General features: G+C 44.7%; 1 protein-coding gene across 1 annotated transcript in view; it reads right to left on the bottom strand.

The window, feature by feature from the left end:
- The window catches only part of CHD8 (chromodomain helicase DNA binding protein 8), a 130,783-nt gene that overhangs the window by 48,733 nt on the left and 64,924 nt on the right, over positions 1 to 17,126 (bottom strand). Inside the window, 8 exon segments of the mRNA XM_068241428.1 lie at positions 3,236 to 3,379; positions 3,463 to 3,639; positions 4,763 to 5,006; positions 11,463 to 11,584; positions 11,669 to 11,806; positions 15,188 to 15,389; positions 15,473 to 15,528; positions 15,635 to 15,703. Of these exon segments, the coding sequence (XP_068097529.1) occupies positions 3,236 to 3,379; positions 3,463 to 3,639; positions 4,763 to 5,006; positions 11,463 to 11,584; positions 11,669 to 11,806; positions 15,188 to 15,389; positions 15,473 to 15,528; positions 15,635 to 15,703 (1,152 nt within the window).

Here is a 17,126-nt window from a genome sequence, read left to right as displayed (position 1 = left end):
CGATTCCATTCACGATTTTCTTCAAAATCAAGCTTTAGCATGTGCCTCATCCAGACTTCCTCTGTGCAGAGGCGGGCAGAGCTGTGATAAATCCTAAGCCCAAACTCAAATAGACAGGGGGCCAAAATTAAAAAAATTAGACCAAGTCGAGGGGGTGGGGAGTTATCGTGATCTGTCCCTTGTGGCACGTATTACTATGCAGGGGGGGGGGGGGATTAAAAGTCAAGTCACAGTGGTGGTGGGGACAGTTAATGTTAGGCATAGGTAGCATAAAGGTAAGCTGGGGGGATTGCACTGATACACATGCACACACTTCATTCTCCATCTCCCACTCAGCACTTGCTGATACACACTTCTCCATCTTGCAGCACTCACTGATATACACACACACACACACCTTGCAGCACTCACTGATACACACACACACACACACACACACACACACACACACACATCTTGCAGCACTCATTGATACACACAGATGATAGTACACACTGATATGCACACAAACACACTTCTCCAGCACTCCCTGATACACACACAGATACACACAGTCACACACTTCAGTCTTGCTTACACAATCTCCCCCACGCTCTGCAGATCCACATGCTCTCTTCTCCTGTACTTCGGCAATGACAACTTCTGGAAGGGGGAGGAGGGAGGGAATTCCTTCTCTGCTCCCTGTTTGCATGGGAACTGCCTGAATAATAAGGGGGGGGGGGGGGGGGGGGGGAGGGGAGGAAAAGTCAGACCAGACATAAGCTAAATAGCCGTAGTCTCTGGTGGTCTGCAGAGCTGCCGATTTAAACAATCAGCAGAGGAAATTAGTGTTTGCCACCTAAGCGTCAGCGAGAGTGAGAGCCTGCCGCTGGGCTGATGACGTAGGAGGAAGAGGAGGAGGGGGACAGAAGGAAAGATAAGCTGACGCGGGGAGTTAGGGCCCTTTTCCACTAGCAATCGCTAGCGTTCACGCTGAACGCTAGCGATTGCTGAATCACAATTACCGCCGATTCCCCGACGTTCGCGGCCGCGATTTTGCTATGCTATGCACTGCATAGCAAAATCGCGGCAAAAGTCGCTCCGCGGCGCGATCGCGATCAAGTAAAAAACGAATCGCGGTAGTGGAAATTACCTACCGCGATTCCTATGTTAAAAAGCAAACCGTAGCGATTGTAAAATCGCTAGCGGTTTGAGCCAGCGCAAACGCGCTGGTGGAAAAGGGCCCTAAGTGAGAGCTGCTATTTTACAAAGGGCTGCGCACAGCGGGAGGGCACAGGTCCGGCAGAATATCGTAAAAAAATCCACACTGTGGCGATCACGGAATCGCTGTTTCCTTGATCGCGATTTCGATATTAAAACGATCAATCGTTCAGGCCTACATGGGGGTGATGGGTATAAACAGATGTGTAAAAAAAATTTTTTAAAACGCAAACTACGCGGCTATATGTTGTTTGGTAGTACTACTACTTTCGAATGTTGCATATGTATTAACAATTTTGCAAACTAATTTGAAAAATTAAAGATTACATAATGCAAACCATGATGCTACAATTTTCCAACATCAGGAGAGTCAGGCCCGGTTCACATTAGCGGTGGCCGTCCGGAATCGCCGTGCCGGAGCCGGGCCGCTTGCAGAACGGACGGAACGGACGCACGGCAATAGCAATGAAAGCCTATGCGTCCGTTCACATGCGTCCGTTCTGCCGGACCGGAGCCGGACCGGATCCGGACTCCGGCGTCCGTTCCAACATGCGCTATTTTTTGGTCCGGCTCCTCCGGCAGCCGTATCCGGGGCGGAGCCGGACTGCACCATCCGGCCAATGGAAACCAATGAGAACCGGAGAGCGCACAACACACTGGCTACAAAAACCGGACGTTCTACCCCACTTCCTATGCATTTTGGATGGGGACCACATGGGCCCAGCGTTCAGGTGGGGCAGCAGCGATTTCATGCTGGAGCTCTAGGCAGCAACATGTCTGATTAGTCTGATAACGAGGAGGCGAACAACAGAGAATTCCCAGGTATACGAGTAAAAAATGCCTGGATCCATGGTCCCAACTGCAGTCTCTGTATCCACGGATGGTCTCCACACGTCCACCTGTCTCCAACAATGACCCCAGACCCTTCTGCTGACCTCCCAGACCCCAGGTAATAACAGGTTGTTATCTCCTTAAGAAACCGGATCCGGACCGCAACCGTGTTCACACCGCACGGAAACCGGATGCAAACGGACCGGATCCGTACCGGATCCGGATAGGAACCGTACGGATCAGGTCCGGTCCGGATACGGTGCGGTCCCGGACATCCGGTGCGGTTTTGACAAAACCGCAAGTGTGAACGGGGCAAATTTAGGCAGCACAGAATCCGCATTAAATTTGCATTCAATCCTAAATAATAAACATTTTATTGGCTATCTCTAGTATTACAAAATTACATTACTACTTTCAGTGATAGGTCTGTTGTTGCTACAAATGACAAAAATGTTGCCCTTTTATCACTTCTAGAGTTTACCCTACAGAAAGCAAGTATTAACTAGGACAGGGAGAGTGGCTTCATTTGCCCATCAATAGAAACTTAAGCTAAGGATGGAAAGTACTCTTTGCTGTGTGAAATGCCCATTTGTTAAAAATGTGTGGTAAACTATCTGTACAAAGTGGCCCCCGGCATCTGCTGCAGCAGCAATCTGTTGACTTTGATCTTGTCTTGACGACTGCTGGTTAAGTTCCCTACAGTTTTTACTCTGATACTTTCTGATAGTAAATGTGGTTTGGCAGAAATCATGTATGTTCAGCAATTGCTCTCAAATGGTCTTGACAGTTATTAAAAAAAAAGACTGCTCTGGGCAACAAAACTCTGTAGTACAGGAAGTGCACTGCATAGAGTTAAACGCTAGTTGGTTCACAAAGATGAAAAAGATTATTCACTAAACTGCATCCTTTCTGCTGTGAGCAAGCAAAAAAGTACTTATAACAGGTTGCTCCAAATTACTTACATTTGATATTACTTTTCTTACATACTTTAGTACTTTTTTACTTGCTAAGTGCAGAAAAGGTACTTTTTTAATAAGACAAAAAAACGGATCAAGGTCAGGAGAAAAGTTAATAACCAGGACCGATGTCTCCTCACTTAATAATTCCATCTTTCCCAAGACTAACAGAAATATGCTGCACTAAAATTGTATTTATTAGTATTCTCACACCATAAATATTTATGTAGTAATTTGGTGCTGGGTACCTGCTCTTCAGTTTTCAAGTCTCCAAAGTCCTTCAGAAATTCTGCTTCAGAGGAAAACTGACTAGGCTCCAAGAAATGTAACAGGCTGAACAGCTCCTCCACAGTGTTCTGTAATGGTGTGCCAGTCAAGAGAACCTTGTGCTCCTAAAAAAACATTCAAGGGATTTCACAGCATGAATATACACAACAAGAAAGGGAAAAAAAAACCTGTAGAAAAGTATACTCACTAGATCCATGTGCTTCAAGCTGTCCAACAGTTTACAGTTTCTGTTTTTCAGACGGTGCGCTTCGTCAATAATGACACAGCGCCATTCAATTTCACGGAGCTCAGGGCAGTCAGATAGCACCATTTCAAATGTTGTGATTAGGGCATCAAATTTGTAGGCTCCAGGGATAAGGCGACCCTAAACACATTAGCATACATTAGTACTGTCAAAAAAACATGGCTAGTGCCACTGGACAAGCAGCAATGTGGATTTCAAGTATATATAAAAAAAAAATAACCTCTACAGAGAGTCTACAATCTTTTAGAAGTGGCTCCTTAACAACTCAATTAATGTCAACCATAAAGTTTTAATGCAGTGGTATCTGCCCGCAGCCGTTTGCCGGAGCTCCGACCCGGTCCCTGGCGATGACGTCAGAGCGACCTGGAGGTCGCTCTGTACTGCGCGATCGGCGCTGTCAATCACCGCCACGTGGGCCAGAGCGGACTGGGCAGGCGCAAAACTACTGCGCCCGCGCAGTCCTCTTTGGCCCACGTGGCGGTGATTGACAGCGCCGATCACGCAGTACAGAGCGACCTCTAGGTCGCTCTGACGTCATTGCCAGGGACCGGGTCGGAGCTCCGGCAAACAGCTGCGGGCAGAGCTGCGGCGAGGGAGGTCCTGGGAGCTTGGGGCTGGAGGAAGCCCCCGGTAAGTAGCGTTTATTTTATTACAATTTGCCTAACAACTCCTTTAAGAACAGATTTAGGTTAAGAACGAACCTACAGTCCCCTATCTCGTTCATTAACCGGGGACTACCTGTATATATAAGAATATCTAGCACTTCAGGTATGCAGGCAACTGTAACTATCACCGCTTGCCTTTTAGCGTTTCTTGCCATGCTCCATTATAACTCAGGAAAGCACTAAAAAAATGTTGCCACTTACAAGATAACCAGTTCAGATTTGTTGCCTCATGCAAGTTTTTCATTGTTCTCACATGCTTTTTAGTTAACCAGACCCTGGCAAACATTTTTAAATCAACGTGGAGAAAAAAAAAAAAAGAGAAGATGCTTATGGTGCCCACACATTTTACATTTTTTTTCATTTCCTGATCACTTCCTGATTAGGTAACTTTGTTTGATTACTCCGTTAGATTAAATATAAAGCTTTTGTCCAACATCATTTTTTAAAAAACATAATAACCGTTTTGTTTATTTTTGATCGAAAAAAAGGATTTGTTTCAATTCAATCGTTTTGGTCAAATAAACAGAAAAAACAAACTTTTATTGTGGGCACCATTAGGCAGACATAAAACAACTAACCTTTGAGTCCTTACAGTACATCTCATACTGCTGAATCATCTGTCGGCTGGCCAGGCTGCCATGGTAAACAATGGTGTTCATTTGGGTCCAGCTGGCAAACTCCCTTTCCCAGTTGGTAATAGTGGACAGAGGAGCAATCACTAAGAAAGGGCCCTGCACTCCAACAGTATGGACTTCCTGCAGAAACGTGATGGACTGGATGGTCTTGCCCAAACCCATTTCATCAGCCAGAATACAGTTCTGCCTGCAGAAAGAATATTAAAAAAATTAGATTCTAGTTAACAGCAATTGAGATTAAAAAAAAAAAATTCTGGGGAGAACACTGCTGTTCTTACTCAATGCTGAGAAGAGGGATTTATGATTTAGTGCAGATGAAAAAGTGTGCGCGCGTGTTTTTCATCTGCACTAAATCATAAATCCCTCTTCTCAGCATTGAGTAAGAACAACAGTGTTCTCCCCAGAATTTTTTTCCAGCCGTGTGGCATGAAAACGTAGTCAGGTGGGGCGAGATGAGAGAATGCAGCGCTGCTCAACTCTGCTTACAGCATAGGAGTCGTGGAACTTTGTAGGTCTATTTTTCACTAATAGATCACTCATCTGCCGCGTGGATGTGGCGATTCCACTTGGACATTAATGCATTAATGCTGAAGAGGATTGTATGACAAAAATAAGGTAAAAGAATTCAGCGTCTCTTTAAAGGATACGTCCAGGTTAACTGAAAAACAAAAATCCACTCACCTGGGGCTTCCTCCAGCCATCCTGTGCCCCCGCCGCAGCTCCAGTGGCTCCCGGTCTTCAGTGCAGGTGTCGACCTTGCCAGGTCGTCTTCTGCGCTCCAGCGTGTGGCTCACGTGGTCAAGCTGACGTCTGCGCAGTCCAGTGCAGATGACGTCAGCGCGACCACGTGAGCTGCACACTGGAGCGCAGAAGAAGCCGACCCAGCGAGGTCAGCATCTGCACCAGAGGAGACCGGGAGCCACCAGAGCTTCGGCAAGGGCACAGGACAGCAGCCAGGGGCTGGTGGAAGCCCCAGGTAAGTGGATTTTTGCTTTTCAGTTAACCTGGACGTATCCTTTGATTCAATGTATAAAAACGTATCAACTTTATTTAAAGCAATTTAAAAAAAAAAATATTTGCACGCTTTGTATCACATTGAACAACTTAAGTTTTCAGATGTTAAAACTAAATGTAATATCAGTGGAAAAAAAGCCAGAACATAAACATACCAAATCTATTTATTACTTCTTTTTTAAAATTTATATTTGTCTTCAGCCTTGCAGATTGTCATTCTCATGTAAAACATTGTCATATGCTGGGTACACACTATGAGATTTTATGGTCGATTTACTGTCAGATCGATTTCCAACATGTCCGATTTACTTTCCGATTGATTTCCCAGCATTTTTCGATCGATTTCCGTTAACTCTAATAGGAAATCGATCGGAAAATGCTCGGAAATCGATCGGAAAGCAAATCGGACATGTTTGAAATAATCAATCTGACAGTAAATCGACCATAAAATCTCATAGTGTGTACCCAGCATTACTGCATAAGCAAGTCTTGCTTCAGCACATAGACAGATGGCTGGTACTCCTCTTTGAGAGGTTTCTGGTGCAGTGCAGTCAGTCATAGGGCCTTCAGTTGTTTTTTTATTATGCTCTGCAAATTCCATGGATTACGGCACAGTGTTCATGTAGAAATGCTATTATAACTGCTACACTTTCATCGTAGAGTGGTGGTTCAGCATTCACGTTTTTGGCTTTAATTAGCATAATTCTTTATTAAGGCCTCTTTTCCACAGACTGTTGAGCTGTGTGCTCAGCAAGCGGTTACCAGGCAGCAGTGAGCAGATACCAGGCAGCAACAAGCCGTTACCAGGCAGTAGTGAGCAGTTGTCAGAGTTTGAGAGGCATTTCACTGCCTATCAACACTCCGTGGAAAAGAGGCCTAAGTAACTAAGGGGTTGTTTATCTCAAGGATGCGATATAGGAGTTTTGATAAAAGCTGCTCCCTACACCCCTAAGTGGCATCTCAGGTTTACTTTAAAGGGAAGGTTCAGGGACGCTGTGAAAAAAACAAAAATCCAAATCCACTTACCTGGGGCTTCCTCCAGCCCGTGGCAGGCAGGAGGTGCCCTCGTCGCGGCTCCGCAGGCTCCCGGTCTCCTCCGGTGGCGCGCCCGACCTGGTCAGGCCGGCTGCCAGGTCGGGCTCTTCTGCGCTCCAATGTGCGGCTCACTGGTGCGCGCTGACGTCATCGGACGTCCTCCGGGCTGTACTGCGCAGGTTCAGAACTACTGAGCCTGCGCAGAACAGCCCGGAGGACGTCCGATGACGTCAGCGCGCACCAGTGAGCCGTACATTGGAGCGCAGAAGAGCCCGACCTGGCAGCCGGCCTGGCCAGGTCGGGCGCGCCACCGGAGGAGACCGGGAGCCTGCGGAGCCGCGACGAGGGCACCTCCTGCCTGCCACGGGCTGGAGGAAGCCCCAGGTAAGTGGATTTGGATTTTTATTTTTTTCACAGCATCCCTGAACCTTCCCTTTAAAGTTGATATTTGAGCTCAATCAGTAGTTCGGCACTAAAATATACCGATTTGTCTGAACTAAAACAATTGTGAAAATATGAGTGAGGCCTGGAACCAACTAGGAGCGCTTGCTGAGCGCTTTGTGATTTGAAAAGCTCTTGCTAATGTAATGCGATGTATGTGATCCCACTTAAAGAGATACTTAAGTCAGGGCTAAAAAATGAGGTCAACTCACCTGGGGCTTCCCTCAGCCCCCTGCAGCTGATCGGTGCCCTCGCAGCTCCGGTCCGATGCTCCTGGACCCGACGACGACGACAGGCATGGGAACGTGAGTGATTCTTTGCGTTCCCAGCCACAATAGCACCCCCTATACTGCTATTGCGGCAAGAAGGCCGCAATAGCAGTATAGGGGGTGCTATTGTGGCTGGGAACGCAAAGAAACCCTCGCGTTCCCATGCCGGTGACGAAACCGGAAGTCGTCGCCGGCGGGTCCAGGAGCATCGGACCAGAGCTGCGAGGGCACCGATCAGCTGCAGGGGGCTGAGGGAAGCCCCAGGTGAGTTAACCTCATTTTTTAGCCCTAACTTAAGTATCCCTTTAAAGATCCACTGTTGCAAAAATCTTAAAATTTAAAATATATATAAACCTATACAGATAAGAAGTTTGTTTCTTCCAGAGTAAAAGGAGCCATACTTACTTTTCTCCTATGTTGCTGTCACTTACAGTAAGCAGTAGAAATCTGAGAACAGACAGGTTTTGGAGTAGCCCTTCTCCTCATGGGGGATTCTTGGAGGAGTTTTTATTTATTTTTAAAAGCACTCAGTAAATGGCAGTTGCTCCGTCCAACTACCAAAAAAGTGCGCAGTGAGTAGAGAAGCTGGCCAGCATCATTGTATAAATCTTTTTCAAGGAGTGTCAAGAATAAAGGCTATGCTGAGAATCCCTTATGGAGAGATGGACTAGCCTAAAACCTGTCAGTAATGTCAGATTTCTACTACCTACTGTAAGTGACAGTGACAGAGGAGAAAAGGAATTTGTGGCTCATTTTACTCTGGAAGAAACATGCTTCTTATTTGTACGTGTTTTCATAGATTTTACATTTTAACATTTTCGCGACAGTGGTCCATTAACCACTTAAAGTGAACCTAAAGTCACTTAAAAAAAAACGAGATTAACTCACCTGGGGCTTCCCTCAGCCCCCAGCAGACGATCGGTGCCCTCGCAGCTCCGCTCCGATGTCCCAGGACCCGCCGGCGAGCACTTCCGGTTTCGCCGTCACCGGCCGACAGGCATGGGAACGCGAGTGATTGTTCGCGTTCCCAGCCTGTATATCGCCCCCTATGCTGCTATTGCGGCCAGGAGGTCGCAATAGCAGCATAGGGGGCGATATACAGGCTGAGAACGCGAACAATCACTCGCGTTCCCATCCCTGTCGGCCGGTGACGGCCAAACCAGAAGTGCTCGCCGGCGGGTCCTGGGACATCGGAGCGGAGCTGCGAGGGCACCGATCGTCTGCAGGGGGCTGAGGGAAGCCCCAGGTGAGTTAATCTCGTTTTTTTTAAGTGACTTTAGGTTCACTGGACTGCAGACATAAAACCCCTTGAGGACCAGACACTTTTTTTCCCATTCAGACCACTGCAGCTTTAACGGTTTATTGCTCGGTCATACAACCTACTATCTAAATTAATGTTACCTCCTTTTCTTGTCACTAATACAGCTTTCTTTTGGTGCTTTTTATTATATTCATGTAAAAAGACATGAATTTTGTCAAAAAAATTATTTTTTAACTTTCTGTGCTGACATTTTTCAAATAAAGTAAATTTTCTATATACATTTGTGTCCAAATTTATTGTGCTACATGTCTTTGATAAAAAAAAACCCCATTCAGTGTATATTTATTGGTTTGGGTAAAAGTTATAGCATTTACAAACTATGGTGCAAGAAGTGAATTTTCCCATTTTGAAGCATCTCTGACTTTTCTGAGCACCTGTCAGGTTTCATGAGGTGCTAGAATTCCAGGTTAGTATAAATACCCCCCAAATGACCCCATTTTGTAAAGAAGACATCCCAAATTATTCACTAAGAGGCATGGTGAGTTCATAGAAGATTTTATTTTTTGTCACAAGTTAGTGGAAAATGACACTTTGTGACAAAAAAATAAAATAAAATAAAGTTTCCATTTCTGCTAACTTGTGACAAAAAAAATGAAATCTGCCACAGACTCTCCATGCCCCTCTCTGAATACTTTGGGTTGTCTGCTTTCCAAAATGGGGTCATTTGTGGGATGCGTTTACTGTACTGGCATTTTGGGGGTGCTAAATTGTAAGCAACCCTGTAAAGCCTAAAGGTGCACATAGCACCCAGCATGGGTATGTGTAAAAATACACCCCAAAACACATTATACTACTTCTCCTGAGTACGGCGATACCACATGTGTGACACTTTTGCAGCCTAGGTGTGCTAAGGGGCCCAACATCCTATGAGTACCTTTAGGATTTCACCGGTAATTTTGAGGCGGTTTAGGGCCCCTAAAATGCCAGGGCAGTATAGGAAGCCCACAAGTGACCCCATTTTAGAAAGAAGACACCCCAAGGTATTCCGTTAGGAGTATGGGGAGTTCATAGAAGATTTTATTTTTTGTCACAAGTTAGCGGAATGTCATTTTTCCTCCAACTTGTGACAAAAAATATGGTGGGTGATTGACAGGTGATCAGTGGATAATTACAGGAGAGAATAGATGTATACAGTACACGGGGGGGGGGGGGGGGGACTGGGGAGGATCTGAGGGTGTGGGGGGTGATCAGGAGCCCCCAGGGGGCAGTTTAGGACCTAATCTAAAAAATAGCGTTGACAGATAGTGACAGGGGGTGATTGATGGGTGATTAGGGGGGTGATTGGGTGCAAATAGTGGTCTGAGGGGGTGATCGGGGGGGGGGGGGGGTCTGAGGGGTGCTGTGGGCGATCAGGGGGCAGGATCAGTGTTTGTGTGTGCTTACCAGGGGGGCTGCCTCCTGCCCTGGTGGCCCCTCGATCACTGGGACCACCAGGGCAGGAGGCAGCCTGTATAATACGCTTTGTATACATTACAACGTGTATTATACGCTTACTATGCCGCAGATGGGGGTTAACCCGCTGCGCTGCTAATTGGCCGGCGGGTTGACGTCGCGGGTGTGCGAAGTCTAATGCCGGCGGATGCGTGCACGCGATCCCCGGCAATTCAGTCCCTAAGGTGCCGCCGCCAACTGGCGTTAATCGGTCCTGGGGGTGCCACTTTGCAGCCGCCGCTAATTGGCTGTGGGCGGTCAGCAAATGGTTAAGTGATGTGATTTTATAAAAATCCCCCATAGCATTACATTAGCAAGAGCTTTTTCAAATCACCAGCACTTAGAAATAGGCTGCTAGTAGGTTTGAGCCCTAAAAGGTAGAATCGATTATTTCCGATGGGTTCAATGTGATTTACGACTATTTTCCCCGATGTTTTTATGATTGATTTTGTATAAGTGATCAAAAAAAGACATCAGAAAAATGAATGCAAATTATATCGGCCCCATCTATCTGATGGAAAATTGCATAATGTGTGTCCATGTATTACTGTAAATGGTGATGCAACGAAGTTCTGAACTACAAGCGACATCAAAGGATATCTATACCTCTATATCTATAAATCTATCTAGATCTTTAAATCTATCCATCCATCCATCCATCTATAAATCTATCCATCCATCTATAAATCTAGCTATAAATCTTAAAGGAACAACTTAAACTTACATATGCTTACTAACATTTTGGTGGGCAAAAATGAAATGCAAAATTGGCAAGGGTGCAAGTACTCCATCATGCCAGTGTAAGGGAGTAAAACTATCAAAAAAAAAACTTTAAAGTAACCCTGCCATCTCAATAACCAAAATAAAAGAAGGTCTACACTTTGATTATGCCTACTATGTACCACAGATGTGCTTCTCATTTCTAATAGCAGCAGTACGTGGCCACATATTTGTAGATGAGGAATTAGAAGGTGACATTGCCAAGTGAACCAAGTTTTACTTACACAAATATTTCCTTGGCAGTTCAAGTCCTGAAAACCAATGTATGGATCAGGTTTTACACCTGACACTTATTAAAAATAAACTCCTGTCATAATTTACACAGCATTAATGAGAGCAACCTTCTGCTCACCTGTTATACCAGTTAAATAGCAGCCAATTGACCCCTTCTAGCTGGTATTCCCTCAACTGGTTTGCATTTTGGTACTCCCGTGAGGAATCTAACTTCTTCCAAGATGTAGCTGCAGGTCGTGCCTTAGAGAGATGAAGTAAGATAATTAGTCATGGATGCCTGTAGAAGGGAAGGCGATGAGCACTTATTCACAGGCTGCAACGCACCACACGTTTGAGATTTGGAGGTCGGGACTCGGTTCGCTTGAATTCGTCAATCTTCCCGTCATCTACATCCTCTTTCAGCTCCCAGGTGCTGTCTTCATAGGGTAGTGAACACCATTTCACAAGATAATACACCACTGGCTGCAAGAGAGAAGGAACAGACTGAGATCACAGACTCTGTTAACTATAAAATGAGCTTACATTTATGCCTACTGCTCTACAAATGTAACCTCCTTATTTGCATCAAGTCAAACGGTTTAAAATAAAATGGTGTTCAAATCCTGTGAGGTAATGCAAACCCATGGCGACATTATATAAATTAATATTTTATGGATTGGGCAATGTCATTTCAGTGCATTTCTTTGTTCTGAAATTGCCTTTTGCTTCTGTGAATGGAACAGGCTGGAGTTGTAAATTGCACCCTTCCTTCCCGTCTCATTACCCTGCTCTAATTGAATAACGGTCACCATTTCTAGTTATAGGACTATGGTGACAGTATAAGTGGGCCCCAGTCATTAGTTAACACAGAGCTGTTTTTTTCTGTCAGAGATAAAACTGCAGTCCAGGGCCTCATGTGTGGGACACATCTGTGTTTCTTGCCCATAGCATCCGTTTATCATTTAATTTGTTAAACACATTACAGGTAATATCTGCAAACAGGACAAGAGAAACAACACTTCTTTCCACATACACTGAAGCAGACAGATGTTGGGAACATACTTCATGTGCTCAAATTACATAGTTTGGATTATAATAAAAAAAAAAACATCCGTTCAACAAGGGAAAAATAAATAAATAACTGTCCTGAACCCGCACATATCACAGGTGACCCGGAGGAAGTCAAAAAAGCATTCCAAGGATTGGGCTTATTAGTCTTAAAAAAGGGGACAAATCCCTTCCTGACTCCAGGTGGTAGTAAAATCCCTGGATCAACTCTGCGTGGAATTACCTAGTAATTATAATCGTGGATGCCCTTCAAAGTAAGGAAAACATCTAAGCCCTGTTAAAATGCTTATATAGAATTTGCCATAACTACTTCCCGTGCTAAGATATCCCATATTTTAACTTCTCTTACTGTAAAGAACCCCTTTCTAAATAGTTGTGAAAACCAATTTTCCTCCCTGCAGAGTCGCGATTAGCAGGGGTTAGCTCACCTACATATCGCTTCCTGCGTCACGTCTCCATAGTAGCAGACCGTCACGTGACATGCGTCACATGACCCACACACGCCAGCGTATTAAACGCTGGCTGCCAGTGTTTGGTATGCTTGCGTGTCATGTGACGTGTGCCACGGAGTGGCCTGTTACTATGGTAACATGAAGCAGGAAGCAATGCTAACCGCTCGCTCACGACTCTCCCGGGGGGGGGGGGGGGGGGGGGAAGGGATGGTAGAAGAGAGAGGAGGAAGCCAGTCATGCTAGGAATGTGGCCCACAGAATAAGTTTGCCCAGGCCTGCGTGGGCAGATAAGACGATTCCATAAATAATTCCTGACAGGTCCAATCTGATTTTTCAATCACTTTTCTTATCAATTTTCTCATAGAAGTGAATGTAAATAGATCGGAAAACTCAATTGGTGGATCGATCGGCCAGTAAACCAGCCGACAAAACTCATTGTGCATTCCCAGCATTGGAATATATCATTGTAATGGCCATACATGGTACAATAAAAAAAGTTTGATTACCCCGTTTATTCTATCTAAACGATCGAATGAAAGTTGAAAATATTTTTTTTTTTTTCGATCAAGACAGTCGAACGATTATCCCATTTTTCGAGAAAAATCTTTATATTCGATCTAACGGAATAATCGTACTAAATTATCTAATCGAAAAAAAATGAAAAATTGTACCATGTATGGCCACCCTTAGTCTAACTAGTATTCTTACACAGATCACACAATTCGTATGCACAAAATTAGTTAGATTTGAGAAAATCGAGAATCTATTTGGATTCAAGTAAATTTGGGATTCGTCCCAGCTACGTATTCTCCCATGAGAGGCTGAAAACATGGATAAAAAAAAAAAACAACAAAAAAACAAAACAAAAAAAAAACAACCTACAGACCACAACTAAGAAAACAGTTATCAGGCAAGTCCAGATTCGCATATCACAACATACATTCCCCTCATTAAGCCCATTGCCTTCTCAGTGTCCTACATCTTACTAGAAGCATACAAACTGCAAATTTTTTTTTAAAAGTTTATAATTTTACAGACATGTAACAGCTCACACCTACCATATTTTTAGGACTATAAGATGCCCAGGACAAGAAGACACACCTAAGTTTAGAGGGCAAAAATCAAGGGGGGGAAAAAACAAACAAACTAAACCTAGTGCGTCCCCCCCCCCAAGCTGTCTCTAAGGGTACATACACATCAGACCATAGTCTTTGGAAAATGAAAGATCACAGACCAACTTTACCCCCTTCCATGTAGTATGAGAGCCATACCTACACAGTCTATTCTATTGAGCTGAACTCCCCATCAGATAGAAATATTTGCAAGATGCTGCACACAAAGATGCTGTACACATTCAACAGGTCAGTGTCTGCAAAAGATCCGTTCCTGCAAATTCCTGATTGTCTGATCTGCAGATGAAGGTCTGTTAAACAAGGTGTGTATGAGGATCTGCAGATATCATAGACTATGAATGCATGTTGGAGGAACGGATCTTTTGCAGGAACTGATCTTTTGCAGATACTGATCTGTTGCATGTGTGCAGCATCTTGCAAAGATTTCTATCTGATGGGGAATTCAGCTCAATAGAATAGACTGTGTCGGTATGGCTCTCATACTACATGGAAGGGGGTAAAGTTGGTCTGTGATCTTTCATTTTCCAAAGACTATGGTCTGATGTGTGTATGCACCCTAAGCTACACTGCCAATCTACACTAATGCCTGCTGCTGCCACCAGTTATACTACATTGCACTACTTCAGCTCCTTCCTGATCCTGCTGCCACAGTCCTCTCCCCCTCGCTCAGGTCCTGCTGATAGACGCATGCCTCTTCTCCTCCTGCAGCTGGTGATGTCCCAGTACACTGCAGCCACCTGTCACTATACAGCTCGGGTCCTCCATTCCCCCATGACCTCCATATTACAGGCCCTGATACTGTAACCTCAGCAGTGCACATGTGCTGGGGTCACGCATTATATGCGGTGCATGTTCGGTGCTAGTGTTACAGTAACAGAACCAGTAATTAAGTATGAAGGCCGTGAGGAACAAAGGACCCGGAGCTAAATAGAAGCTGGCACCCGTAGTGAACCACTATATCAGCAGCTGCAGGAGGAAAAGAGACACGCCTCTATCAGCAGGACCGGAGCGAGGGGGAGAGGAGTGGGGTCAGGATCAGGTAAGCGATTCCCTGTGAACTATGCACAACTAGTTACCGTATCTTCGGAATATAAGATGCACCCACTTTTCCCCACAGTTTTGAGGAAGAAAAAGTGCGTCTCATCTTCCCAAAAAAATTACAAAAAGTAAATGAGACAAAGAAAAAGAAAAAAAGGGTCATACTGACTTACTTCCCCATTGTCCTTATCAATACTATGCGATTCATCCAGGATCCGATCTACTTCAACATAGTCTGGATTGAAGGACTCCTCGTCCTCCGGGAGAAAGTGGCGCATCTGAGCCATCTTGGTTTTAAATCTCTTTAGCTTTTGGTGTATGCGCTTGTCTCTCTCAAGCTGCTGGATAGTAGCCCATTCACAGTGCAGGTAAGAACTAAAACAGAGGGATAGATTTAAACATCTAATTCACTGTTTGAAAGTGCACAATTCCTGGTAATCAGAAAGACGCATACTTACTAATTCTTATACTTGACAAAATATTCTTCTACGTCAATATAGATCCCTGAAGGTAGCTAAATAAAAACAACAAACAAAAAAACCCCCAAAGTTAAGTGTGAATCTTAGATAGGACCCAAGAAAGAGAGTATTGGAAGGGGCAGATAGGCTTTATTTCATTACCTCCTTTTTAACTATGCGTGAAGAAAGTATTTTGTCCACAATAGCAGCATCTTCTTCACTTGGATTTTCCTAGAAGAAAAGCATATACAAGTATTAAGGGCTCAGCCACACCAGAAGCTCTTTTCTGAGCGCTTGTGATTGATTAGCGCTTTGAGTGCTTTTTAAGGGAGCGATTTTTTAAAAAGCACTCAGAAAGCGCTAATCAATCACAAGCACTCGGAAAACCGCTTCTAGCGTGGCTGAGCCCTAATTCTGGAAAAAACGCTGCGTTCCCGCGCTCGATTCCCGGCATCTCGATTATTTCGGACATGTCCGATTCGCGTTTCGATGGATTGTTAGGTCGATTCGGCATACTTTACATGAGAATCGACCAAACAATCATCGAAACATGATCGGAAATGCTCGGAAATAATCGAGCGGCTGGGAATCGAGCGGGAAATCGAGTGCGGGAACGCACCGTGTGAATCCAGCATTAGAGACATTTCTGAAATACATGTTAAGAAAATAACATGAAACTAGCTTTTTGTTTAGAGCAAGGTCTATAGATAAAGGATTTGCCATTCTGCTAACTATATACTACCTAGGAAGCTGGACACTACAATGGCACCTGGAAAAGTTATGACTAAAATATTCTGTAAAAACATTTTGCTAAACTACACCTGATTTTGACTCCCTAAAGAAAAATCAGGAGCTTTTATTAGAATGGGAGCCACCACATCATTTTTGTAGCGGCACATCTTGAGCTTTCTCTAAAATCTAAGCCAGCATTACAAACTCCAGTTATTTTGCAGGGTGTTACACTACACTGTGCAGCCCATATTTCTGTCTGCTCAATCTCTAATGCAATTGTGGATTCAACCAAAAGGAAGCCAATGACAGATGTACTTTACCTAAATGCTGCATCATAACTGGCAGACGAATAGACATTAAAGGGAACTTTAAGTGAAAAAATAACTGCCCATTTTCTTACCTGGGGCTTCTTCCAGCCCTCTGAAAGTCCCTCGCTGTAATTATTATGTATTATTATTTAGTATTTATACAGCGCCAACATCTTCCACAGTACTGTCCCTCAGAAGGGCTCACAATCTAATACTAATGCCTATCATAGTCATAGGTCTATGTATGTATCGTGTAGTGTATGCATTGTAGTCTAGGTCCAATTTTAGGGGGAAGCCAATTAACTTATCTGTATGTAAACCCACACTCCGCTTCTCCTCTCCATAAGCGGGGCACTGCACATGTGGGGCGCTGGCCACACGCCACTTCGATGGTGCTCCCGCTTCCGGGACCATTCTGCATATGCGCAGTAGCAATTTTTGCTTATTGCGCAAGCGCAAAGTGCTTCTCTCTAAGAAAGCATGTTGGAGGAGGCACGTTGGAGCGGGCAAGGCTGTGCATGAGGCTTTCAGAGGCAGACACCAGGGGAACGGAGCAGCGCGGGTTAAAGGCGAGGGACCAGGAAAACTTTGGAAGCCTGGAAAAGGTCCCAGGT

The sequence above is a fragment of the Hyperolius riggenbachi genome, chromosome 1, assembly GCF_040937935.1.
Source record: "Hyperolius riggenbachi isolate aHypRig1 chromosome 1, aHypRig1.pri, whole genome shotgun sequence".
In the NCBI taxonomy this organism is placed as follows: Eukaryota; Metazoa; Chordata; class Amphibia; order Anura; family Hyperoliidae; genus Hyperolius; species Hyperolius riggenbachi.
Note: the sequence above shows the minus strand (reverse complement) of the source record. Positions and strands in the feature narration are given on the sequence as shown.